Here is a 26,032-nt window from a genome sequence, read left to right on the forward strand (position 1 = left end):
CATCCACCTTCCCCCTCATCTATAACAGACAGACACTTTATTGATCCCGAGGGAAACTGGGTTTCGTTACAGTTGCACCAACCAAGAATTGAGTAGAAATAATTAAATGATAATAAGTAAATTATGCCAAGGGGAAATAAGTCCAGGACCAGCCTATTGGCTCAGGGTGTCTGACACTCCTAGGGAAGAGTTGTAAAGTTTGATGGCCACAGGTAGGAATGACTTCCTATGACGCTCCATGTTGCATCTCAGTGGAATGAGTCTCTGGCTGAATGTACTCCTGTGCCTAACCAGTACATTATGGAGTGGATGGGAGACATTGTCCAAGATAGCATGCAACTTGGACAGCATCCCCTTTTCAGACACCACCATCAGAGAGTCCAATTCCACCCCCACAACATCACTGGCCTTGTGAATGAGTTTGTTGATTCTGTTGGTGTCTGCTATTCTCAGCCTGCTGCCCCAGCACACAACAGCAAACATGATAGTATTGGCCACCACAGACTCGTAGAACATCCTCAGCATCATCCGGCAGATGTTAAAGGACCTCAGTCTCCTCAGGAAATAGAGACGGCTCTGACCCTTCTTGTAGACAGTCTCAGTGTTCTTTGACCAGTCCAGTTTATTGTCAATTCGTATCCCCAGGTGCTTGTAATCCTCCACCATGTCTACACTGACCCTTTGGATGGAAACAGGGGTCACTGGTGCCTTGGCCCTCCTCAGGTCCACCACCAGCCCCATAGTCTTTTTCACATTAAGCTGCAGATGATTCTGCTCACACCATGTGACAAAGTTTCCCACCGTAGCCCTGTACTCAGCCTCATCTCCCTTGCTGATGCATCCAACTATGGCAGAGTCATCAGAAAACTTCTGAAGATGGCAAGACTCTGTGCAGTAGTTGAAGTCTGAAGTGTAGATGATGAGGAGAAAGGGAGACAGGACAGTCCCCTGTGGAGCCCCAGTGCTGCTGACCACTCTGTCTGACACACAGTGTTGCAAGCGCACACACTGTGGTCTGCCAGTCAGGTAATCAATAATCCATGACCCCAGGGAAGCATCCAACAGCATCACTGTCAGCTTCTCACCCAGCAGAGCAGGGCGGATGGTGTTGAACGCACTGGAGTAGTCAAAAAACATGACCCTCACAGTGCTCGCTGGCTTGTCCAGGTGAGCGTAGACACAGTTCAGCAGGTAGACAATGGCATCCTCAACTCCTAGAAGGGGCTGGTAGGTGAACTGGAGGGGGTCTAACTGTGGCCTAACCATAGGCCAGAGCTGCTCTAGAACAAGTCTCTCCAGGGTCTTCATGATGTGGGAGGTCAATGACACCAGTCTGTAGTCATTGAAGCCACTGGGGCACGGCGTCTTCGGCACAGGGATAAGGCAGGACGTCTTCCACAGCAGAGGAACCCTTTAGAGACTCGGGCTCAGGTTGACGATATGGTGAAGTACCTCACAAATCTGGAGGGCACAGGCTTTGAGCACCCCGGGGCTGACACCATCCAGGCCTGCAGCCTTGCTTGGGTGGAGACATTTCAGCTGTCTTCTCACCTGTTCAGCTGTGAAGCCCACCATGGTGGTATCAGGTGGGGGAGGGATGTAGTCATGAGAGCAGGGTGGAGGGCTGTGAGGAGGGGTAGGAGGGGAGAGTGGAGTATGTGTTGGTTGGAGGCCGACACCAGATGAATCATGTGGAGGATGGGCAGGGGGCCACAGTGTCAAATCTGTTGAAGAACAGGTTAAGTTCGTTGGCCCTGTCCACACTGCCTTCAGCTCCTCTGTTGATAGTTTGCCGGAACCCAGTGATGGTCCTCATCCCACTCCAGACCTCTCTCATGTTGTTCTGCTGGAGTTTCCACTCAAGCTTCCTCCTATACCTGTCTTAAGCCTCCCTGATCTTGGCTTTCAGGTCCTTCTGTATTGTCCTCAGCTCATCCCTATTTCCATCTCTAAATGCCCTCTTTTTAGTGTTCAGGATGGCCTTAATGTCTTTTGTTACCCATGGCTTGTTATTTGAATAACAAAGGACAGTTCTTGCCGGAACATTGCAGTCCACACAGAAGTTGATGTAACCAGTAATGCACTCTGTGAGCCCATCAATATCCTCCCCATGTGGCTCACAGAGTGCCTGCCAGTCTGTCACCTCAAAACAACCCTGGAGTGCCACATAAGCCTCCCCCGACCATTTCCTCACTGTCCTCAAGGTTGCAGGTTTACTCTTCACCAGAGGCACGTAGCAGGGTTTAAGATGAACCAGGTTGTAATCTGACCTTCCCAGACAGGGGAGGGGAGAGGAGCTATATGCATCCTTAACGTTAGCATACATCAAGTCCAGAGGGGAGAGGACCCTAGCTTGTATTTCTTCCCCTACCCCCAACTTCTTATTCTGGCATCTTCCCCCTTCCTTTCCAATGCTGATGAGGGGTCTTGGCCCAAAACATCCACTCTTTTTTCTCCATAGTTGTAGCCTGTACCTGCTCAGTTCTTCCAGCATTGTGTCTGTTACCACTGATTTAGTTCATTTGCAACAAGCAACAAGTTCACTATGGAACTAGGCCAGCTGAGATGGGCAATGATGTATAACAAGAACTCCTCCACTCCAGAGAAAAACAGGCCCAGCCCTTTCACTCTCTCCTCAACTGAAACACCTGGGATGGACCCAGAAAATATCCTAGTGAAACTGTACTTAGCATCATCACATCTTTCCTACAGTAGCCAGAACTGATGTTCCAATCGAATGAATCGCATTCACTGCTCAAAATGTAATCGCTCCTGGTGGAACTAAACTGAAATAGGATGATCACTTTGTAGAAGATATTTGCTCAGTCCACAAGAGCACCCCTGAGCTTCCAGTCCTTTACTGAGTTAATTCCCCTTGGTCTTCAATGTTCTTTATTGCTCCCACAGCGCTAACATCAAGGAAAAGCCCCTCATCTTCCATAAGTATTAGTGATTTTAATGATTCCAGGTAAAATACAATTTGCAACATACCTCTCCTCCACCCCCACCACCACCAACCCAAAGACATGGCTGCACGCTTGTTTCAATTTGGATTGGTGATTTCCACCTGCCGATGTAACTGTTACTTTCTCACCTTTACCTTGCACACTGCCACAGACATATTCTGTGTTCTAACTCAGCTCTTTGAAACTTATATATGTTGTCTTCTCACTTTTCCATTTCTAATCAAATTTAATCAAAGTCTGAAATGGCAATCCTGTTCTTCTTCCCCCATCTCCATTGCTGCTTCTTTTACTGTGCCCTTGCAACATTCTGCTTTTGGTATAATTATTAACATTGTTGTACAAGACTATTTTCAAAGAAATCAAAACACTTCTTTATATCTTTAGCTATTACATAAAGTTGTTGACATAACAAAACCTGCCAATTAAAATATATTAAGATATTGTGAAATATTGTTGAGCTGACAAGTCACTTGCCTGCAACTGCAGTCATACACCACGAACTCTCCACTTTGTTCCAGAATGGAAACCTAATCAGATTCCCCTCCACCAACATTTCAACTTAGACACATTGACCAAGTTCTCCTTCAACTCCATTCACTATCCCTGGATCAATAGCTGTAGCTGTAGGAATCTTAGGGGTCCAAGCTATGCCTGGCCAATGTGTAGAACAGTCTTTGATTTTCTGGTACTTCACAACTACATTTGATGCTGCTTCCTGGAACTTAACTTGAAAATTTAATTATTTTTTAATGTCAATTTTTACCCTATTCTTGCTTTCGCCTGATCCATCTGTCTCATCCCTTCCCTTCCTAATCTTTCCCTATCCATCTCAAGAGATGAAATGGCCAGAACCAACATTACAAACACACATAATCCTACAGCCATTCTGATTATAAATTGCTCCCACTTCATCTCCTTTAAGAACCTCCTGTCATTCTCCCTGCTGTCTCTTGACAAATTTATTCTGATGATGACACTTTTCTGCAAAGACTGCATCTCATTTATTTCCTGGACTTCTACCCTCAGTTCCTCCCCACTGGACAGATCAGATATAGAAAGCTGACCTGTATTGTCATAAAATCCTGCTTGCCCTGAAGTTGCAATGATTTTGACTTTTGCTCAAGCCTGAAATGGAGCTTGAACCAATCATCTTTAACAATGAGTGGATATGGCTTATACTGATGCATTTTACTACAAAACTAAAAATATATGTGCATCACTATTTTTTCCAACACAAAAAAGCATGTTTTTCTTATCTTAATAAATTGCAACCAGGTTTCAAAGGCCACAGTGATATATTTTTGCCAAATTATTTCCTGCAAAAACATTCATACATAGCCTAAGAGTTAGCACAATGCTATTACGGCTCAGGGAACTCTGGAGTTCGGAGTTCAATTCTAGTGTCATCTATAAGTAGTCTGTACCTCCTCCCTGGGTGTTTGTGCCATGGTCCAAAGACATACATGGTAGGTTAACTGGCCATTGTATATTATTCCATAATTAGGTTGGAGTTAAATAAGTTTGTCAGGAGTTGCTGGAGCGATGTGGCTTGAAGGACTGAAAGGGCCTAATCCATGCTGAATAAAATCACAGAAAAACAGGGAAGGGGGTGAAAATCATGAGGATCAAAGCTGTATTAAAAACTTTTTTTCATCCCAAAGCTTATCTTTATGATATTTCCAATTTTAATTCCACAACTATTTTTTGGCATCACATTTTTTAAATTAATGCTTATAATAATAGCAAACTTAAGTGGTAGCACAAATAGTAAAGGTGAAATATCATGGAAAATGTGAAGTACCTAAAGTGACTACCAACCCATTACATTTGAGCTGAATAACAAAAATTACTTAACCAAATTTCACTTTTCTTCACTAGAACCATAGCCCTATGGATCATTGCTCTTAATTATACATCAAGAATATTTTAAATGTGACCAGTTTCTGCTTTTACCAACCTATCCACCATTTAACATCTCTCCAGCTCTCTCAATAAAAAAATCCTCAATCACCCCTCTTATCCCTCTGGTAAACACTAGAAATCCATGCCTACAGGATTGTGACACTTCTTCAGGAAAGAGATCTAGGTCCCATATGAAGACTCCACTCATCCTTCTGAGGCAAAAACCTCACCAGCCTATCAAATCCTTCCTCACTGAAAATTTTCCAATACCGGCAACATTCTCTGAAGTACTAAGACAACTTTCCTGTAGTGTGATTAAGCACTTAACGATTCTACTATTTTTGGAATATACTTCTACAAGTATAATGATAATGATCCTATCATGTTTCCCAATTGTGCATGTCTACAAATAAATGCAGTCACTGAATTCAATTTCTGCACAAAAATCTTGTTTCAGCCATTAATTCAAATTACTTCATAATTTAAATTCTTTAGAGCCTAAAATGCTTTTCAACAAACAGAAGACTGGTTGTGATGGTTTTTAAGCTTGTTCCAGCAATGATTCATGTTCCAAATTACCCAACACAAACACGAATACTTTTCTCAAGTCTCTTGGACACAAGATGAACCACATAGATTAAGCGCAATATTATACTGTGAATAAATAAGCTTTTTAGTCTCTTTTTCCCTAGAAGCAAGCCGGCTGGCAAAAGGTCGAGTGAAAACAAATATAAGTGGCATGGAATTACGGGGGCAGTGATAGGAAAAAGAGGGAATGTTGTAGTTGCATGTAAATGTGCCACATTTTTTAAACCTTCCAGTGGAATAATAATAAAATTTGACAAGTAGAAAGAGAATTTTAAAGTTGGAAAAAAATAGGTTCCTTTCACAAGGCTTCAGATTTTCAAATACGAGGCAGTGTCAAGTATTAATCACTCTATGTGTTGATTCCACATATCTACTGCAGACATCTGGGAAAACTGCAGTTTTCTGGACAAAATAGTCACACAGACTATCTCAGAAGTTCATGTTGCAACACGTTTCTCCCAATCAATTGTAATCATCTCATTCTGCTCAACTTGATGCATGGTTCTGCCAAGACTGTATCCAATGAGGGTTTGATTTCCTGCTGCAATTTAACACTGAAGGACCTGATTCTGACTTCCAGCCTCTGATCCACTGCACTATTGGCTGTGGGTTTGATTTACAATGCTGAATTTCTTCTCAAGGTTTATCATTACAAATAGCTTATAGCATTCAAGAATCTCAGATCTCCTTCTATTCATGTTTCCATTTATCAGTTGAAGCAATTCATTATTTCTAGTAGTAGAATCAAAGTCTGACTTTCTTAAGTATTTTGTTTGATGTCCAAAATATCAGAAATCTGTGCAATTGCAGTACACAGGTAAATATGGCATTAAACATTACAGTAAATTCAGAACCAGAAAGGAGTACAATATTCTGCTACGGCATATTTTGCTAAACACATTGGACTGTTCTGAGCATTTTGAAATGATATACCATGTGCTGCTAGCTTGATAGTCAATAGTGATGTCCATTTCTAGAAGAACTCACTAAGTTATATACTGAAGTAATTCAGAAAATCTATCTAATTTGTGATAAAAACCAACAGTTAAGTTTACTTTTTGATTATTTGTGGTAATATTACATTACGTGTGTGTGTGAGTTATATGTACTGTGTTCTATACCTTAGTCCGGAGGTATGTTCATTTGGTGGTTTACGTGTATAGAGTTGAATGTCAATAAAAATGAACCTTGAATATTTTTATATCTTCACCAATTTTGATAAATTTTATAAATGTATCTTTAAAAAGTAAAACTTCTCAAGACATATCAAAAATTACCAGAGAACAATCTGATTACAATGCCACAAGAGAGAATATTGGCACAATTGCCAAAATAAAGCTTGGATGAAAGAAGACTGTAGATTTATGCAGTGCAGCACCTTTTTAATACAAGGTGAGAAAATGGTCATATATGTCCAGAAAGCACTAGATCCTTTTTCAAAGGGAGAAAAATATTATGGAAAGCCTCAATTTCTTGGCATCAATGGCAGAGTAATTAAAATAAGGGAGACATATGAAGCCAGAGTTGGAACAACACATGGGTCTTAAAGGCTATATGGTCATTAAAGAAACAGGAAGAAGACATGACACGACAACAGGCAAAAGAAGGATCAAAAATATATTGGCTTAATGAGCACTAAACAGGGTGATAGATGTAGAGGACTTGGTGCAAATTAGAGAAAGGATAGCAAAGCATTAAACTGGCAAGGTGACAGAGTCAGGTCCTTTCTGAGAAGTGAGAAAGATGGAAAACAAGTCAGTCTGTTTTAAATTGCAACAAATGTGAGAGTAATGAAAAGGACAAAGAAAATATCTGTGATATGGTAAAGTCAGGGATGTATGATATAAAGGTCAGATGGTTGATGGATTAATGAAGGTTATTAGAGAGAGAAAAATAAAACAAAGTTGTACATGAGGGAAGTAGAGAAGATAAACAAAGGAGCACACAAGTTGTTTGACACAGAATTGTAGGACATGCCCAGTAAGTCCAGCTATGGTAATGAAGAAAGAAAACTGAACCAATACAGGAAAGTCACTTGTATAGAAATAGCTTATTCTGATACAGACAGGGAACCAACAATACCTAAAGTTGCAGAATTCAACACTACATTATGTACACTGAATGCACTGAAGTCAGATTGGAAAAAGTAAATACATATGGCAACTTGAAATATAGTATATTATCATTTTAGATTCTTACTTCAAAATCCTGGAACAGAACTATAAGATACCTTTACCAGAACATTTGCAGTAGATGAAAGCCAAGATTCAGCACCATTTGCTCAAAGAAAATTAGGAACACTAATCAAGCCAGTAAATAAACAAGAAAAAAAATGGAGATTTTGCCTTGCCTCGTCCTTACAAACATTAACAAATTTAGAACTGTTAACTTTTACATGGTTGTGCATAAATGTTTGCAATGTCTTTAATTGACCGAGTCACTACAACTACTTACTTTCAATATGACCATAAAAACTTTACTTCCGATCTATCATCATTCCTTCATGATTTACTGGTGTTAATCCCAAATCAGTTAGCACATTCAGAAAGAGGCAGTGGGTTGACCTTGGAAATACATAAAATAGGAGGCATAGATATTCAGAATCATCTTCCTTCGGTAGGGATAACAAAAACAAGAGGACATGGATTTAGTAACAGAAAGGAGTTTCAGGAGCTTGAATAGGTAAAGCAATGATACAGACCTAACATGGAAAAATGGGATTATGTGCATGACCAAAAGCGTCAGGTTAGATGTGGTAGACTGAGGGATCCGATTCTATGTTTTGCAACAATGACTCTGTTCTGTATGTGTCAAAAATGTTATATAATTCTTTAGTTCTCAAAAAGATTCACGTCTATCCAAAATGATTCCTGTAAAATATCTTAAAGCCTTAAACTGTAAGCAAAATTTGTTTCATCCTTGGGCAATAAAACCAGTTACCTTGGTAGTTAAACCAGGCACAAGTCTATGCTTCCACTCTCTTGAGTGATTCAAATTGTTTTCCATTTTTAACATCTAAGTTAATGTACAACGTACACTGTCTGCATTAAAGATTTACTTTTTTAGAAAAATTACTCACTCATAATGGTGTTTTCCTCTGCATGAGATATGTATGGTTCTGATCTGCAATTATTTATCTTGAGAGAGGAGTTCATGCCCTATATTGAAGAAAAACAGGTAATTGTAATTAGACATACATATTTAAAACTTCTATGTTCAATTTGCTCTCAACACAAAGGCAGCAGCTAAAACTAGCCTTAATGCCTCTGGGTTCCAGGTAAACAAAACATTCAGGATAGCTAGCCATTGCTGCTTGCTCATTCTTTTGTATGAAAATGGGGGAAGAACTGTCATGACATAAAACTACACTTTGACCAGTGACTGGCTTGGACTTGCAGTACAAAGTGCAATCTGCAAAAGAGCTGTCAATGGTTGCCATCAACCAATTCCTCCTGTTGTTAGTTTTTGTCACATCTGACACAAGTTATCTTCTCAGACATCTGAAACCTTGATTATGATATAATATCATTGAAATCATGGAATTTTTCCCAACACTTACAGCTAATACCAAAATCAAAACAGGCATTCTATTAGAAGCATCCTTACTACCAGCAGAGTCACAAAGGTGTAGTTTTGAGTTCTATTCTTAATTGCCTTTAAAGAAATGATCCAGTACTTACGTGCAGTACTGAGGGAGCATCACAAAATCAGAAATGCCATCATTTAGAATGATGATGTTTAGCGAAGCCCAGTTTAACTCAGAAAAGTTCAAAACATATGATGAAAACTAAGTGGGAGAAGGGAGAACAGAGGCATTCTTGCTTTATCTCTCGTTTCTCTCCATTGAGATGAAAGACCATTCATTTGTCCATTCCATCAATGCTGCTTGATCTGTTAAGCGATTCCAACAAACGACTCCCCAATATGTTCTGCTTCTGCAATACCTTACTATGTACTTGAAATATTCAGGAGGACCCACAGAGAAAGAATGCTCTGCATCGTTGTAACTCTTCACTAAACTCAACTCTGCATTCTATCCATTTCTACATTTGTTGAATCAAATTCAGATCGTTCCTCCTGCCCTAGTAGTTTCACAGACACATAAAAGAAAGTTCACAGGTCTGATTTTCAACAATTCATTCGTCGTTTACAAAAAAACTCAACCTAAATTTAGCACTTTAAACTATCTTTGTCACCTTCATGGAGAGGTAGAACATTTTTAATTTAACTTAATTTGAATTTCTTTTCTCCAATACCAGTACAAATAAAATAAATTCCCAACACCATGACAAGTATTAGGCATGACTACCAAGATCACAACTACAAGAAACCACTACTTCCTTAATACATGCTTTCAAACTACAATCTGTATTTTAATAATTTTTTCCATGTTTCAATATTCTTATGACAAACAGAATGCAACATTAACATTGTTACAATGGGGTTGTATAGTATGACTAAAAGCCCTTTGGTCCAAGTGCACACTGGTTATTGAACACCTATTTACCTTGATCTTACACCAGCCTTATACTATTCTTCCTTCAATTCATTCAGACTCTACATTCAGGTGCACACTTGAAGCAACTTGCAATGGCCAATTAATGTACCAATCCAAACATGCTTGGGATGTGGCCAGGAACCAGAGTACACCCACACTGTCACAGGGAAAGTGCGCAAAATCCACAAAGGCAGCACCAGAGACCCTATCCAGCTGACTGGAACTGTTCTCCATGCTGCATCACTGAACAATGAAGTACACGTCAAGTCCCGAAATCAATAACGCCACCCCAAACCACTACAAAATAACCACCAGATCTCAATGGGTTAGAGAATAATTGCAGTATTTCAACTCCCAACAGATTTAAATTTAAGTTTTCTGAGAAAAAACTGTCTACTTATGATAAAACTAGATACAGCATCTTAATAATTCTCCTAATTTAAATAGGCCAGTCTTTTTTTTTTGTAATGTTAAGAATCCCACTTAACTCCAAAAAAAACTTACGAGTTGATACATACACACTGACCAAAATTTTAAACTCCTTCAGCACGAAAAGCCATCTGAGGTCTTTACACTTTCCAATGGAAAGTCTCTTGGGCATCACAGATTTCCACTGCTCCACCCTTGGCAGCCATACGTTCAGCTGCCACCTCCATATTTTAAAATTGCCTTGTTAAAAGGTTTCTAAATCTCAACTTTTTCCTTCTCCACTAAAACACTCCTGAAAATAGTTCAGCTGTTGAATTGTGTTTGGTGACAATCCTGGGAAACACATTGAAATATTTTACTACATTAAATGTACAACGTAAATGTAAGTGGTTTTCATACACAGCAATACAAAAATAATTGATTTATCATTAACGAATTCAGTGTATTCACTTTAAATGATAAAAATATTACAAGGTTTAGATCTAAATTACAAGTACTGACCCAAAAAATACCTTATGAATAGAATACAGTCACATATTTAAAATACTCAAATGCCAACTTTGCAAAAAACATTGAATAAACTGTTGAAATCAGAGTTTAAAAATCAAGTTTGACCAAGTTAGATACAAACTCAAAATAAACAATCGTCACCATTGTGTAAAATATTTACGAAACAAGCGCCCTTCCATTTAATGCTAAAATATTCTTCATTTTTCGCACGCATTTGCAGTTACTTGTGCTAGCATTTGTTAAACAACTTGCGGAACACTCACCAAAATTCCTTGGGACGTGTTAAAAAACTAGTGTTTGTTGTGCGGGACCCTTAACATGTTTGCGTCCATTTCTAATCCAGAAAGAAAAGCGGCGTTTAAAGGACTTGTGTTTTGTTTCTTCCTGGTTGTTTTCTCGCAAAGCAGGTTCGCAGCAGGAGTGGCGGGGGATGAATGGTTCAGCCCACAATCTTTTGGGAAACTGCAGTCTGAGATATGGAAAACTCCCAGCTCAACTTTCAGGGGAATTTAACATGAAAGTTTAAAAGATTTTGTTTTCTTTGTATCTTCTGAGATCGATTCTGTCGGCTTCACGAGTTGGATCCTAAAGACGCGCTTTTGAATTTGGGTGGAAAAGTACACAAAATAAAGAGAAAAACGTAACTCAGTGTTTACAGACCCTGGAAACAAAATTGTCCCCTTTTTAAACAGACGATTTTAACCCCCCCAAAGGGGAAGAGGTTAAAATTGGTAGTTACTTTAAAATATTGCGAAATAATAAATTAATCCAAACGCGATCCTACTAACCAATTGCCAGTTCTTTGATTTGTATTAATGACGCGAGCCAACCAAACTTCGCTAGAGGAGGGGAGGGGAAGGTTGAGAGGAAGAGCGAACGGAAACGGCGGATCACCGATTCTGATTGGCGTTAGCCTCCAACCAATAGGAAGAGAGAAAGAAGCCCGACGCCGTGCATAGACAGCCAATTGCAGCAGAGGGGGCGGAGGAACAACATTAAGATAGGTTGCATCGGCCAGTTAGCCCGATGTTCCACTAGGCCGCAGTAGTGAGCACTGTACATAATTTATAAACTGTATTTAGCTAGCATTTATATTTTCTGTTCTTTTTAGAAAGGAAGAAACAAACGCTGATAGGAAAAGTAAGTTAATTAAATTATGCATAGAGTAAACGGAACTAAAATCAAAACTTTTTCCCTAACCTGCTGTGGAAACGGTCCGTGTGGCGGCTGGCGCTACATGTTATTTCAGAGAGGTTAAGAAGCTATTTTCCCTGCTTTTCATCCGATTAGCGACCGATAAGGAGCCGGTGGTTGGACGACAATCGGGAGAACAACCTGGGACAGAGCAGCGCCGGTCAATTGTCGGGAGCTCACGCTGCGGGTGCGCCACTGCCCAGCCAATTACTTCCGGGCCACTGGGCAGTGTCCCATCACCCACACCTGGGACAATGACATATATCACCTGGTGCTGGCCGCCGTCCAACGTATTCTTTCTTTACTATTATCACTTATTGCGAAGTACAGTGGAAAACTTTGTGTGCCATCCCCCCAGATCACTGACATCACATCAGAATATTGAGGTAGTGCAAAAGCAATAAAAGAATGCAAAATACAGTACTATAGTTACAGGGAAAAAGTGCAGGCAGGCAATAAGCTGCAAAGCTTTGTGGTAACTATGAATGCGTTGGAACGGGATAGAGATGGTTGGGGTTGTAGGCTGTTCAGCTTCATAGTATAATGGAAAGTCAAGTCTTTAATGTTGAAGTTGAGTTTATTGTGGAGACAAGAGACTAGATGAAGGAATCTGGAGCAAGTCTATATGAAGGGTCCTAGTGTGATCCACTATTTTCCACCATAGATGTCTGCTGAGCCACTGAGTTCTTCCAGGGCCTTTGTTAGTGGAATTCATTGCATGTGTACAAGTACATCGATGCAAGGATGCAATGGAAGAACTTACTTGCAATTGTATCACAGGCAAAAGATACAGAACATTCACACGAAAAAAAAATGTTTGTTTATACTTAAGTAATGTTGTTTTCATGTGTTCAAGAAAGGACAAAATTAGGACAAAAATAAAGTACATTGTTGTACTAGTGTTCTACTGAGGTAGTGGTTAGGGTTTTAACCATTGCTTCAAGTAAGTACTCTCAAACCTGGTGGTATGGATTTTATGCTTCTGTAGTAGCTGTGAAAAGATGGCATGGATGTTGGGGATCTCTGATGTTGTGCACCAGGTTTCACAGCATTGATATGGGTTATTCGGCAAGACTTTTTAAGAACAGAAGAAACTGTAGCTGCTGGAACTAAAGTCAAAAAACACAGGAAAATTGAGCAGGACAGAGGGCTACCATGCAGAATGAGTGCACATTTCAGGTCAATGACTTTTCACTAGAATTCCTCAGATCTTGGGAAAGGTCTCCCACCTCTTCTTCTCTGTGGAATTGACAACTGCACTGATCTTAATCATTTTTTTTTCTTCTGGTTTCCCTTTCGATCATCTCTCCCATTATAGGGAGACTTGATTGGCATTAGAGGAATGACATCATGAGGAATGTCCTCTTTTGTAAGTATTTCAGTCTTTCCTTTTTCAAGGGTAAATGGGACAATATCGCATTTCCATGATTAGTTGTCCTTTTGAATTCCATCTTGTACTCATGCCCTCCAAGAAAGAGTTCATATTAGTATTCATCATGTTACTGTCAGTAGAACTCCCTACTGTGGATTGAAAATGGACACTATTGATTGGCAAACAGTAGCGATGGTAAACTCTCTCCCATACATGTACTGGTCTATATAGTTTACATCTCAAACCAGTCTCAAGACCTCTCTGTCAATCTGTGTGTAAATTTTCTCTGCAGTGGTAAGGGAATGTGATGCAAAGGTTATGGGGCGTTCACTTCCACCGCTCATGTGACATGAAGGCACCTATACCATAAGGCGAGGTGTCACAGGCAAGCTTCACTGGGCAATGTGGATCATAGTGACTAACTATGAATGCAGTGACTAACATCACCATTTCCTTTACCTTTTGAAAGCCACCTCATACTGCTTTGTCCATTGCCATTTCTTCCCGATTTGTAGTCATGAGGTCAAGGAGTGGAGCACAGTAGTAAGGTTTGGCTACTGTTATAGTAATTGAGAAACCCTAAAAAGGACCAAAACTATGACATTTCCTTTGGCCTTGGAGCATCCACCACTGCTTGAAATCTCTCAGCACACTTGTGTAATCCTTGTATGCCAGTAAGCGATGCTTGGTTTGAAGAATTCACACTTGTCACACTGTGATCTGAGCCCATACTCATTTAAACATTTTCACCCTGTCTTTGATTTTAGAGATGTTCCTTCTCATCCTCACCGGTAAAATAATGTCATCCAGGTAACACGGAGCACCTGGTCCATAGCTTTCTGTCAGAGTGCATGTGCAGATGCTACTCTAAAAATAAGTGGATTATAACACCAAAGCCCTTTATGAGTGTTTATGATGAAAAACACTTTGGACACTTCTTCCAGCTCCATCTCTTGGTAGGCACAACTAAGTCCACTTTGCTGAAGTGTTTCCTTCCAGAAAGTTTACAAAGATATCCTCTATCCTGGATAAAGGGCATTGATCTACTTTCAATACTGGGTTGACGGTGACCTCAAAAATCACCACAGATCAATTCATTTCGGCTAATGAGACCACTAGTGTTGTCTATGGGTTCCACTCTACCTTAGAAAAGAATTCCTTCAACCTCCATATGATCTAGCTCACTGGCTACTTTACCACGGTTGGTATAAAGAACTGGATGGGCTTTGTAAAACTTGGGTATGAACATTTTCATTTAACACTATTTTACTCTTGATATGTTGAGTTTCACAATGCTATTCTTGAACACTGCTGTGGCATCATCCAGAAATTTCCTTAATTCACTTTCTGTTGACTCTTGCAGGGGATGTGTCATTCAAATGGTGCATGCATCTCCAAACAAGTTGTAGTTGTCTCAGCCAATCACAGCTCCACAATGCTGGCCCTCCTGTTTTTACTACATCCAAGCCCAATGTGGCTTGTTTGTCATTGTATTTCACTGTTAAGAAAGTCATTTCCACAAGGAGTTATCATCTTTTCTCCAGCACAAGTTCTTAGTTGGATATCTGCAGGTTTCAGTTCAGTATCTTTGAAACTCATTTTATGGAATGATTGAAACAGCTGAACCACTGTTCAATTCAAATTTAATTAATTAACATTCTCTTTGTATGTATCCTACTATGTTACATTTTCTGCACGTTTCATCTTTAATCGTGCATTGTCTGGTGTATATGAACTCCTGCCACAACAGTAACATAATTTACTCAGTGCACCAGATTTCTGTTAATACTTTGCAATGTTTTTCACGCTCACTTTCATTCCTGACTGCAACTCTATTGTGTCTCTGAATGCTGTTTCCATTGATAACAGCCATTTCAACTACACTCTTAAATGTAAGTTGTGCTTCAGGTGGAATCCATTTTTGAATGCTTTCTTGTATGATTCCACAAACTAAGCAATCTCTCAGGTTTGACATTGTGGGTATCATGGAGTTATGGCTGAAGGACAATTGTAGCTGACAGCTTGATATCCAAACCCATCACTGAACCAACAATGCTCAGACAACCTCTTCAATTCAACTACAAACGTTGAAATGAACTCCCTTCCCTTTGATTCCACTTATCAAACCTAAAGCATTTTCCAATCAACAATGGTCTCGGTTTCAAATGTCTATCACATTTCCAAGGGCTGAAATGGTTGCCACAAGAGGACACAGGTTTAAAGTGCTGGGGAGTTGGTACAGAGGAGATGTCAGGGCTAAGTTTTTTACTCAGTAGTGAGTGCATGGAATGGGCTGCCGGCAACAATAGTGGAGTCAGATACGATAGGGTCTTTTAAGAGGCTTTTAGATAGGTGCGTGGAGCTTAGTAAAATAGAGGGCTATAGGTAAGCCTAGTAATTTCTAAGGTAGGGACATATTCAGCACAAATTTGTGGGCCGAAGGGCCTGTATTGTGCTGTAGGTTTTCTATGTTTCACGATATCAGCAAAGCTCATTTTGGTTGGTTTGGTTGGAGCAGTCAAACTTTGAAGCAAACTGTATGCTTTCCTATTCAATGACTTCAGCAAAACTAGTACTTGTTTCTCACTGGCTATTCCATTTTATTTAAAATACTGCTCAATTCGCTCAGTAAAGATATTCCAGTTAGCTCTTGTGCAATCAAACACATCTATCTTTCCGATGCAGCCACATTGCTTTCTTAAAAATTTGATTATCACCATTTATCATTATTACTCGCTGTTTATGAACCCATGAACTTATTCCATTTTCTTCCTTTATTTAACTTGACATCCCTGTCTGCTTGTGAAGAAGCACATGCAGCACTGCTTTTTCTTTTAACTGTTAACATCTCGCTGCATTTCAATAAATTGGCAATCTCGGGTTCACTTAAAACTTCCTTGTCACCACTGTTATGTTTTGTAATTCCAAAACAAAAAACTAGCTGAAAAGAAAATAAGGGAGTTGGGAGATAACTCATGTCTAATTTTTTTTTTACTTTTAAGCAAGTGGCCACATATCACGTGATGACATGATAATGTATGCCATTTAAACAAATACTTAACATGTTGACAATATTACTCAAATATTAAATTCACAACACTCTGCAGTCTCTCCAGGCAATTACATTTTTCCTACAACTTGATCAGTAATAATTACTATCTGGTACATAGATGGATGGCAGTGTGAAAGGGGAACAAAGCTGAAAAGGGTGACAAATACAGAACTGAAGGTGTTATATCTGAATGCATGCAGTATACAAAATAAGGTAGATGATCCTGTAGTGCAGTTAGAGTTAAGCAGGTATGACATTGTGTGTAAAACAGAGTCATGGGTGAAAGACTCTTGTATTTGGGAGTTTAATATCCAAGGATACACAATCCATTGTGTAATCCAGGTAGTAGGGAGAGAAGGAAGAGTGGCTCTGCTGATTTAAAAAAAAATGAAATCAAATTCTCAGATTTGATTTCAGATTACCCTTGTAGATAGAGATAAGAAACTGCAAAGGTGAGAACACTCTGATGGGAGTTTTTACTGGCCTTCACATAGAGGCCAGGATGTGATCTATAAATTTAACTGGGAGATAGAAAAGCATGTCAAAAAGGCAATGTATTAGACTACAAGACATAGGAGCAGAATTAGGTCATTCAACCCATGGAGTCTGCTGTGCCATTCCGTCTTGGCTGATCCTGGATCCCATTCAACCCCATACACCTGCCTTCTCACCATATCCTTTGATGCCCTGACCAATCAGGAAACTATCAACTTCCACCTTAAATATACAGCATTGGCTGATTGGCAGGAGGCAAGAAGTGGAAATAAAGGGATCCTTTTTGGATTCGCTGCTGGTGACTAGTGTTCCACAGGGTTCTGTATTGGGGCTGCTTCTTTTTACATTTTATATGATTTGGATGATGATACTGATGGTTTTGTGGCCAAGTTTGTGAATGATACGAAGATAAGTTGGAGAGGCAAATAGTGTTGAGGAAGCAGAGAGACTGCAGAAGGACTTAAACAGATCAGAAGGGCAAAGAAGTGGCAGATGGAATGCATTTTCAGGAAATGTATGGTAATGCACCTTGGTAGAAGAAATTAAAGTATAGTCTGTTTTCTTAAGAGAGAAAATTTAAAAATCTGACGTGCAAATGGGTTTGGGAGTCCTCATGCAGGATTCCCTACAGGTTGATTTGTGGTGAGGAAGGCAAATGCAATGTTGGCATTCTCTTCAAGAGGACTAGAGTATAGAAGTAAGGATGTAATGGTGAGGCTGTTTAAGGCATTAGTGAGACCTCACAGTGTATCATGAGCACTTTTGGGCCCCTTATTTGAGAAAGGATGTACTGACACTTAGGTGAGTTGAGATGAGGTTCGCAAGAATGTTTCCGAAAATGAAAGGGTAATCACATGAGCAGTGATTGAAAGCTCTGGGCCTGTACTTGCTGGAATTTAAAGAATGAAGGTTGAAGAGGGGAATCTTATTGAAACCTATCAAATGTTGGAAGGCCTAGATGGAATAAATGTGAAGAGGATTGTAGAAGTCATGTACATGTTCTCTATTTGCTTTGTATTCTGTGTTATGCTTGCATTATATTATGGTAACTAGGCACATTAGTGGTGGCGTAGTAAAAGTGAAGGAAATAAGTTAAGCTCTCTTGCTTATTTCATGGCAGATTGTAGCTTGGGCCAGGGAAGGTTATATCTTTGCTAATCGCTGAGATAATACTTAATATCACTTCAAAATTGTATGTTTGCTAATTGATAACAAAGGGTCAAGTAAAGGATTCAACTCTTTAAAACAATCATTTCATTGAAGCGAGGGTACTTCATGCAAGTATAACAACCCCGAGGTGGTCACAGGCAAGCAACAACTGTTTTGTTGTCATTTTGTATAGTTTTGCTGCTATGAGGATGTTTCATTTAGTGGGGGAATCTTGGAATAGAGGGCACATCCTGAAAATAGAGGGACATCCATTTATAGCAAAGACAAGAAGGAATTTATTTAGCCAGAGGGTAGTGAATCTGTGGAATTCACTGCCACGGGTAGCTGTGGAGGCCAGGACACTGGGTGCATTTAAGGCGGAAGTTGATAGGTTCTCGGTTAGTCAGGCATGAAAGGTTATATGGAGAAGGCAGGAGACTGGGGTTGAGAGAAAAATGGATCAGCCTTGATGAAGCGGCAGAGCCGAATGGGCTGAATGCCTAATTCTGCTCCTGTGTCTCAGAGTCTTTTGGTCTTTTAGCATGGCCTCTCTACATTGTTTCTGTACCTTAACTAATCATGGATAACAAGTTAAGAAACAGCAAGAAGAACAATGAGTTCTGTTATGGAAAAATATAGGTTAATTAAGGAATATTTATATTCCCTACTTTTTCCTGATAGGATTTGCCCACCTACCTGAAAGTAGATGGTGTCCCAGACAATACTTCACTGAACCATCGGATCAGGAGCAGCATCTCCAACACCATCACACTGAGCACAGGGGCTCCCCAGGGCTGCGTGCTCAGTCCACTGCTGTTCACTCTGCTGACCCATGACTGTGCTGCAACGCACAGCTCGAACCATATCATCAAGTTCACCAATGACATGACCGTGGTGGGTCTCATCAGCAAGAACGATGAGTCAGCTTACAGAGAGGAGGTGCAGCGGCTAATGGACTGGTGCAGAGCAAACAACCTGTCTCTTAATGTGAACAAAACAAAAGAGATGGTTGTTGACTTCAGGAGGGCACAGAGTGACCACTCCCCGCTGAACATCGATGGCTCCTCGGTAGAGATTGTGAAGAGCACCAAATTCCTTGGTGTTCGCCTGACGGAGAATCTCACCCGGTCCCTCAACACCAGCTCCATAGCAAAGAAAGCCCAGCAGCATCTCTACTTTCTGCGAAGGCTGAGGAAAGTCCATCTCCCACCCCCCATCCTCATCACATTCTACAGGAGTTGTATTGAGAGCATCCTGAGCAGCTGCATCACTGCCTCGTTTGGAAATGGCACCATCTCAGATCGCAAGACCCTGCAGCGGATAGTGAGGTCAGCTGAGAAGATCATCGGGGTCTCTCTTCCCACCATCACTGACATTTACACTGCACACTGCATCCGCAAGGAAAACAGCAATATGAAGGACCCCATGCAACCCTCATACAATCTCTTCTCCCTCCTGCCGTCTGGGAAAAGGCTCCGAAGCATTTGGGCTCTCACAGTCAGACTATGTAACAGTTTCTTCCCCCAAGCGATCAGACTCCTCAATACCCGAAGCCTGGACTGACACCTTGCCCTATTGTCCTGTTTATTACTTACTGTAATGCCTTCACTGTTTTTGTGCACTTTATGTAGTCCTGCATAGGTCTGGAGTCTAGTCTAGCTTTCTCTGTGTTTTTTTTTACATAGTTCAGTCTAGTTTTCGTACTAGTTTTTGTAACACCATGGTCCTGAAAAACGTTGTCTCATTTTTACTATGTACTGTACAAGCAGTTATGGTCAAAATGACAATCAAAGTGATTTGACTTGACTTGACTTAACCACACAATTCGTGTCCTGTGCGAGATTTCCAACTTGTGATTTAGAAGCAAAAAATAGTGCCAACGAACCAAGTTGACAATACTATTTGACTGTGTAACTGACTCACAGCTCTTCAAAGTCAACAGCAGATTATTCAAAGCATTGCAATGTAATTTAAAGCTATAAACAGTATTTATGTTGTTGTGCCTTATTGGGTGTTAGCAGAACAAAATAATTGGTTATTCTTTTTAAAAGTGTTAGGGTTCAAATTCTCACTTACAGAAAAATAATTACCACAATATTCTGGGCTATTTTAAATAGGGATGAACATTGTATGTTCCTTGTGTCAGGTAATGGTTACACTTTTCTTGTTTGTACTTGTTGAATTGAAAATGACTCAGTTTATGAAACACAAGTGTTAACATTCAGTAGATAATTTAGTTAATAGACGTGAGTGATTAACAAGTCTGGTGCAGTGTTTGGACAGTGAAATTTCTGGTAGCAGGACATAACTTGTTTTCATCATCAGTCTAAACACTGTCAGTCAATGCTCAAAATTTTGCTTATTTTGTGAAGGTGAATAATTAAAAACACAACATTGAAATTTTCAACAGACCGTGTGTTCTGCATCAAATGTCTCAGTAATTAGATATTTCAAGTTGAAGGTAAAGAGAAATAAGAACTGAACATATTTGACTTAATCCGAACTTTCCATTTTCTTTTTACATATTGTCTTGGATAAAAAGTTTTTTCTCGTATTCATTTAAATCCTCCCTTTTCACCTTTTGCAAGTGCAGCTTCCCCAACGTCTTGTACAACTGCCAAATAATATCCCAACTCCTATACTTATTATCCTGACTGATGCAGGTCAGCCTGCTAAGCACTTTTATAAACCATCACCTGTGATGCTGCTTCAATGAACCATACACTAAGTCCCTCTGTTTCCTTACACTCCCTGCTGCCCTCCCATTGTATAACTGTGACATTAGTTTCACTTTCCAAAATGCATCACCCTCACACTTAACAGTATTGAAATCCATTTGCCACTCCTCAGCGCATTTCCCCCTTCAAGATCCTCCTGTAATCTATGATAACCTCCTTCACTATCAAAAACACCTCATAATTTTGTGTCATCTATAAATTTACTGCTCAAGCCTTATGCATTTTCATTCAAATGATCTGTATAAATATTTGAAACTCCTTTTTACCAGGTGTCTCTAAAGATGCAATCCTCTACTATCTCCAAGTCAATTTTAAATCTACCTATCTACCTAACCTTACTATGTGGGATGTTGCCGAAGGCCTTGCTTAAGTCCAAACAGACAATATCCATTCCCCTACCCTCATTTACTTTTTATTTCTCTTCAGAACTTTTTACAAGGTTTGTCAAATAGGACTTCCCATGCACAAAACAAATGGTGAGAAATCCAGTCCCTCTGAATTCCCTACAGTAACTTTTCCACTACTGATGTCAGGCTGATTGGCCTGCAGTTTTCTGGTTTGTCCTTTCTATCCTTTTTCTAAAAAGGAACATTAGACACCTTCCAGTCTTCAAGAACTTAACCAGTGGCCAACAATGAAGCAAATATCTCAGCAAGGGCCTCTGTAATTTCCTCTCTTTAGCCTCTTATAAAAGTCTGAGAATTCACTGAGTCAAGTACCAGGGATCTATCAAATTTAATGTGCTGAAATGCTGCGAGCACCTCCTCCTCAGTAATATCAATGTACTCCAAGACAGCTCTACTTGTTTCCTTTATCTCTTGAGCAATCATGATTTTCTCCTCAGTAAACAAGAGGAAAAATATTCATTAGAAGTCCCAACCATCTCCTGTGGTTCAAGACATAAGCAGTCTTGCTGATCTCCAAGGGGTTTTACACTCTCTAACCACCTTTTCACATAGCTATAGAACCTTTTTGGAATTTTCTTAAACTTACCTGCCAGATCCATCTCATAATGTCTTTTTGCTCTCCTGATTTCCCTCAAGAATATTCTTAATCTTTTTATAGTCATCAAGGTATTCACTTGATCTCAACCTCCAAAGCTCAAAGTATGCTTCTGTCTCTTTCTTGACCAGAGCCTCAATGTCTCTCGTCAGCAAGATTCCCTAAGTTTGCCAGGTTTACCCTTGAACTTAACAGGAACTTATTGCTCCTAAACGCATGATATCACACACGTCACATTTCTCTTTCATGCGTTATCCCTTTCATAGTTGTTAAAATTTTCTCTGTAAATTAATTCTGTCATTGTAAATTACTACTGCCTCCAACTTCCATCTTTCTGAATTCCTTGAATTCTGTGGTTTCCTTCCAAATGCCTACCCAACTTTTCTTCGTTTTGCAAGTCACTCCAATCACCTTTATATACCTACTTCAGTGCTGAAACTACTTGTATCACAACAACAAATGATTTTTAATGTGACTGAATCTATACTTCAACTAATTACAGCTTTTGATTTGGTTGGCGACACCATCTTTCTTCATAGCTTTAAATAAGTGAGACTGCACTTACCTGGTTTCTCTTTTTTCTTTCCTGTCTTAGCAAGTATGAATGTTCATGAGTAGCTTCTCTCCTTTCTCTGCACCAAAGGTCTATCTTTGATCTCTTCTAGGACTTTATCTTTGATCTCCTCTTGTACTTTACCTCCATACTGCACTTCTGAATTTCCTCCATTAAATATTAAATATAGTCATTGTGTTCAGCCCTACAGCATGCTTTCTATCTCAGTCATCAGTTCGTCCTTTCCTTGGCGAAGGTCTGAGGTAAAACCAATGACTGTTTGAAAATTTAACAATGATATTTGATCCTGTGAAGAAAACATTTTAGTACAGATGGTACCACAACCAGCATTCTGACTGGTTGCATCATCACCTAGTTTGAAGGTTACAATGCACAAGATTGAATAAAAATACAGAGGGTTGTAGACTCAGCCAGCTCCGTCATGGGCAATAGTCTCCCCAGAAACAAGGATATCTTCAAAAGATGGTGCCTCGAGAAGGTGGCATTCAATGAGGACAATCACCATCCAGGACATGCCCTCTTCAAAAGGTTCATTTTATTATCAAAGTATACAAAACTGAAATTCTTCAATTCTCTAGGTAGCCATGAAACCAAGAAAGAAAAGAAAGGCAGCACGATCATCAACCCCCAAATCCCTCTTCCCGCACAAAATAAAAACCCAAAACAGATCAGGCACATCGACACCGCACAAAAAGAAACTGAGAAGATTGGGTGAAAAAACACAGAATATAACAACTACAAGACTGAAAGATAGAGTCCAAAGTCCTCATCCAAAACACAGCAAAAACCTGGGCATATTCTCCAGGCACAGCAGCAGGATCTCCCCTACCTAGTACAGATCAGCCAATCAAAAGACAGGCAGCTGGCACTCTCTATGATGCTTCAATCTCCCTCATCACTTTAATCGACAAAGGAAACTATAATCGTCAAAATGGATCCAAACATCTTCTGATTATTACCATCAGAAGGGAGATATCGGAGCCTGAAGATCCGCATTCAAAGTTTTTGGACAGCTTCTTCTCTGTATAATCAGGTTTCTGAATGGTCCATGAATACTACCTCACTATATTGTTCTCTTTTGCACTATTTATTTTTATTCTATTTCTTATTGTAACTCTTTTTTCACTTAACTGCTGCTGCAAAACAACATATTTCACAATTTGGCAATCTCCAAGACCACTTTCAGTATCACCAGTTCCATCACTGCTTCGATCATGACCTACTGAACCTCGCATTTATGCCTCTGTTACATTTAGACTTGACTATTTTGCTGCATCCTAATGGTTAGCCTTCCTTGTTCTACCCTCCATAAACATTAAATGATTGCAATTTTGTTTCCATTAATGCATTACTTTTTCAGTTATTTCAATAATCTGTTGTGCAGGAATTAAAGAACAATTATTCAGGAGGAATTGGAAAACAGCATGTAAATCAATTCTTAATTAAATTAGGAGCACTGGTTCATCTGTGTATTGTCATCTGTAACTCTGCTCACACATCTTAATCATGTCATTTTCATTTAGTTCTCACTCACCCACATGTGAGGTTTCAGTTTGGTACAACCTTGATTTTATAAATAATCAATCATTTTAAGATTCCTCAGTAATTTCCTCCAGCCATACTATCTTCTAAAACATCTGCCTCTCTAATTCTGGCCTCTTGATCATCCCAATTTTAATAATTCCACCAATGGTGGCTGTGGCTTCAGGTTGTGGCTCAAAACTGTGGAATTCTCTTCCTAAACTCAATGTCTTTTTCTTGAGCTTATTAATCTTATTGTTCTCTTCTTGTAAATTGGTGCCAAATCTTGTTTAGTAATACACCTGTAAATCTTGAGATGTTATACCTCTTCAAAGGCTTCATACTAATAAAAGTTCCATGTATACTAATGTTTCACCACAAATTCCTTGTGTTCAATTGAAAATCAAGATCTTCTTGGATATAGAAAGTAAATAGCTGAAGAATATGTTATGGAAAATATTTCTGGTCTAAATAAGTCACAGATATTTAAATAAAATATAAATGTTTGTTAGTCTCCAATATATTAAAGAGAAGGAACACCTGATCAGATACACTACAAAGTCAAAGACAATACAGTATGTCCTCCCAAACCCACATCATATTAACTTTGTATCTTTACAACTGCATTTCCTGACATCAACAAAAGTCATATAGTACTGTACTGCAAAAGGCTGAGACAAAATTGTTTTTTTTCCAATGAGACACAAAGTAATACCAGTTTCAGAAAAAGGGTTTATAAATTCTGTTCAGAAACAGGAAATGTATTTTGTCCCCCAAAGTGAATGCTGGTAAAAATCATATACAACAGAAAATAGTAATAAACATAAAAATAGGCCATTGCCACAAAAAGTGCAAAAGAAATAATCAACAAGTGATTTAATAAGCATCTGTGGAAATTTTTATTTTATGATCTTCTCCAAACCCTTACCGATTGCTGTACTTCCTTCCTGATAGTCCAGTCATTTCAAATGTAATTTTTGGCTTTTCTTTTGCTATTCATGAGCTGCAGTTGATCAAAACATTGGCAGTCTGTCCTATTTCTCGTTATGATTTGTGACTTTAAAGTCTAGATGAAAAGCCTGGTACTAAAGCAAAGACTAATCAACTATGGCATCAAGTATGAGGATCTAAATTTACAGTAACATTTTCTCACCGAGTTTTGAACATTAGATCAAAGCAAGGAAGAATGATGTTGGAGACATTGACAGAAATGCATAAAAGACAAATAAAAGCAACAGACACCTCAAGAGAAGTTTTGACAATTAGGAGAGACTTAAAAACATATCACTTCCATTGCCCTCTTCAGCTGGGGAATAACATATGATGTTATTATAATACTATAATCGCTGCAAATCAGCCCAAGTAAAGACCTGGTTGCTCAAAACTGGACATCTGGGAGGCATTTCTAATTATGAGCTACAGAATAGAATATTGCTCATAAATATACTGTATGAGCCAACATACCTTCTTAATCAATGTTGTCAGGAGACCAGATCTATTTAGATGCATGTTGAATACCTAGAATTGGCATCTGTGTACCTTAAAAGGAAAAAGGAAAACAGACCTCATGAAGTTATCCACCTATGTACAACACAGAAAGAACCATCATTCCCTTAAATGTCCCCTTCATGTCCCCAGTTGTGACAATCCCACCTTCAAAAATGGAATTGCATTCCATGACATTTTCAGAACTTCCCAAAGCATTTGATAGCCATTAAAATACTGCTAAGTCTAGACAAGGTTGAGACGTAAAAAAAACAATGCAGCCAGTTTATGCAAGTTCCTGGAAACAGCAATATGATAACATCAAATAGACTGTTTTAATGATGTTTATAGTGGGATAAGTGTAAGCTGGGTCACTGGAGATAATTCCCCTATACTAAAAAATGGCATTGTTGGATCTTTGATCATCACTTGATAGACAAGAAAGGAGCCTCATCTTAACATCTGAAAAAGTCTAGAACAGATCGGAGAAAAGAACTGCAAAATATTCTGTGAAGTTAAACTATGCAAATAAACCAAAATAAAAGTGTTGGCATATC

General features: G+C 39.3%; 2 protein-coding genes across 7 annotated transcripts in view; one reads left to right on the plus strand and one right to left on the minus strand.

Annotated features, from left to right (window-relative positions):
- Positions 1-20,554, plus strand: part of LOC132403733 (uncharacterized) — a 66,958-nt gene extending 46,404 nt beyond the window's left edge. The window contains exons 1-2 of one of the 2 annotated variants that reach the window (XM_059987365.1): positions 11,908-12,033; positions 18,837-20,554. In XM_059987365.1, the coding sequence (XP_059843348.1) occupies positions 19,041-19,718 (678 nt within the window). In that variant the 5' untranslated portion in view covers positions 11,908-12,033; positions 18,837-19,040 and the 3' untranslated portion in view covers positions 19,719-20,554. Of the gene's footprint in view, positions 1-11,907; positions 12,034-18,836 lie in introns of those variants that run through there. The other variant, XM_059987366.1, reaches the window with a different exon arrangement.
- The window catches only part of usp6nl (USP6 N-terminal like), a 233,461-nt gene extending 207,947 nt beyond the window's left edge, over positions 1-25,514 (minus strand). The window contains exons 1-3 of one of the 5 annotated variants that reach the window (XM_059987360.1): positions 12,094-12,393; positions 11,157-11,478; positions 8,536-8,614 (exon numbers count right to left, since the gene is read on the minus strand). In XM_059987360.1, the coding sequence (XP_059843343.1) occupies positions 8,536-8,611 (76 nt within the window). In that variant the 5' untranslated portion in view covers positions 8,612-8,614; positions 11,157-11,478; positions 12,094-12,393. Of the gene's footprint in view, positions 1-8,535; positions 8,615-11,156; positions 11,490-12,093; positions 12,395-25,454 lie in introns of those variants that run through there. The other 4 variants (XM_059987358.1, XM_059987357.1, XM_059987359.1 and 1 more) reach the window with 4 other exon arrangements.
- Between the last annotated feature and the right edge of the window lie 518 nt (positions 25,515-26,032).

This window comes from Hypanus sabinus, chromosome 13, assembly GCF_030144855.1.
Source record: "Hypanus sabinus isolate sHypSab1 chromosome 13, sHypSab1.hap1, whole genome shotgun sequence".
Taxonomy (NCBI): domain Eukaryota; kingdom Metazoa; phylum Chordata; class Chondrichthyes; order Myliobatiformes; family Dasyatidae; genus Hypanus; species Hypanus sabinus.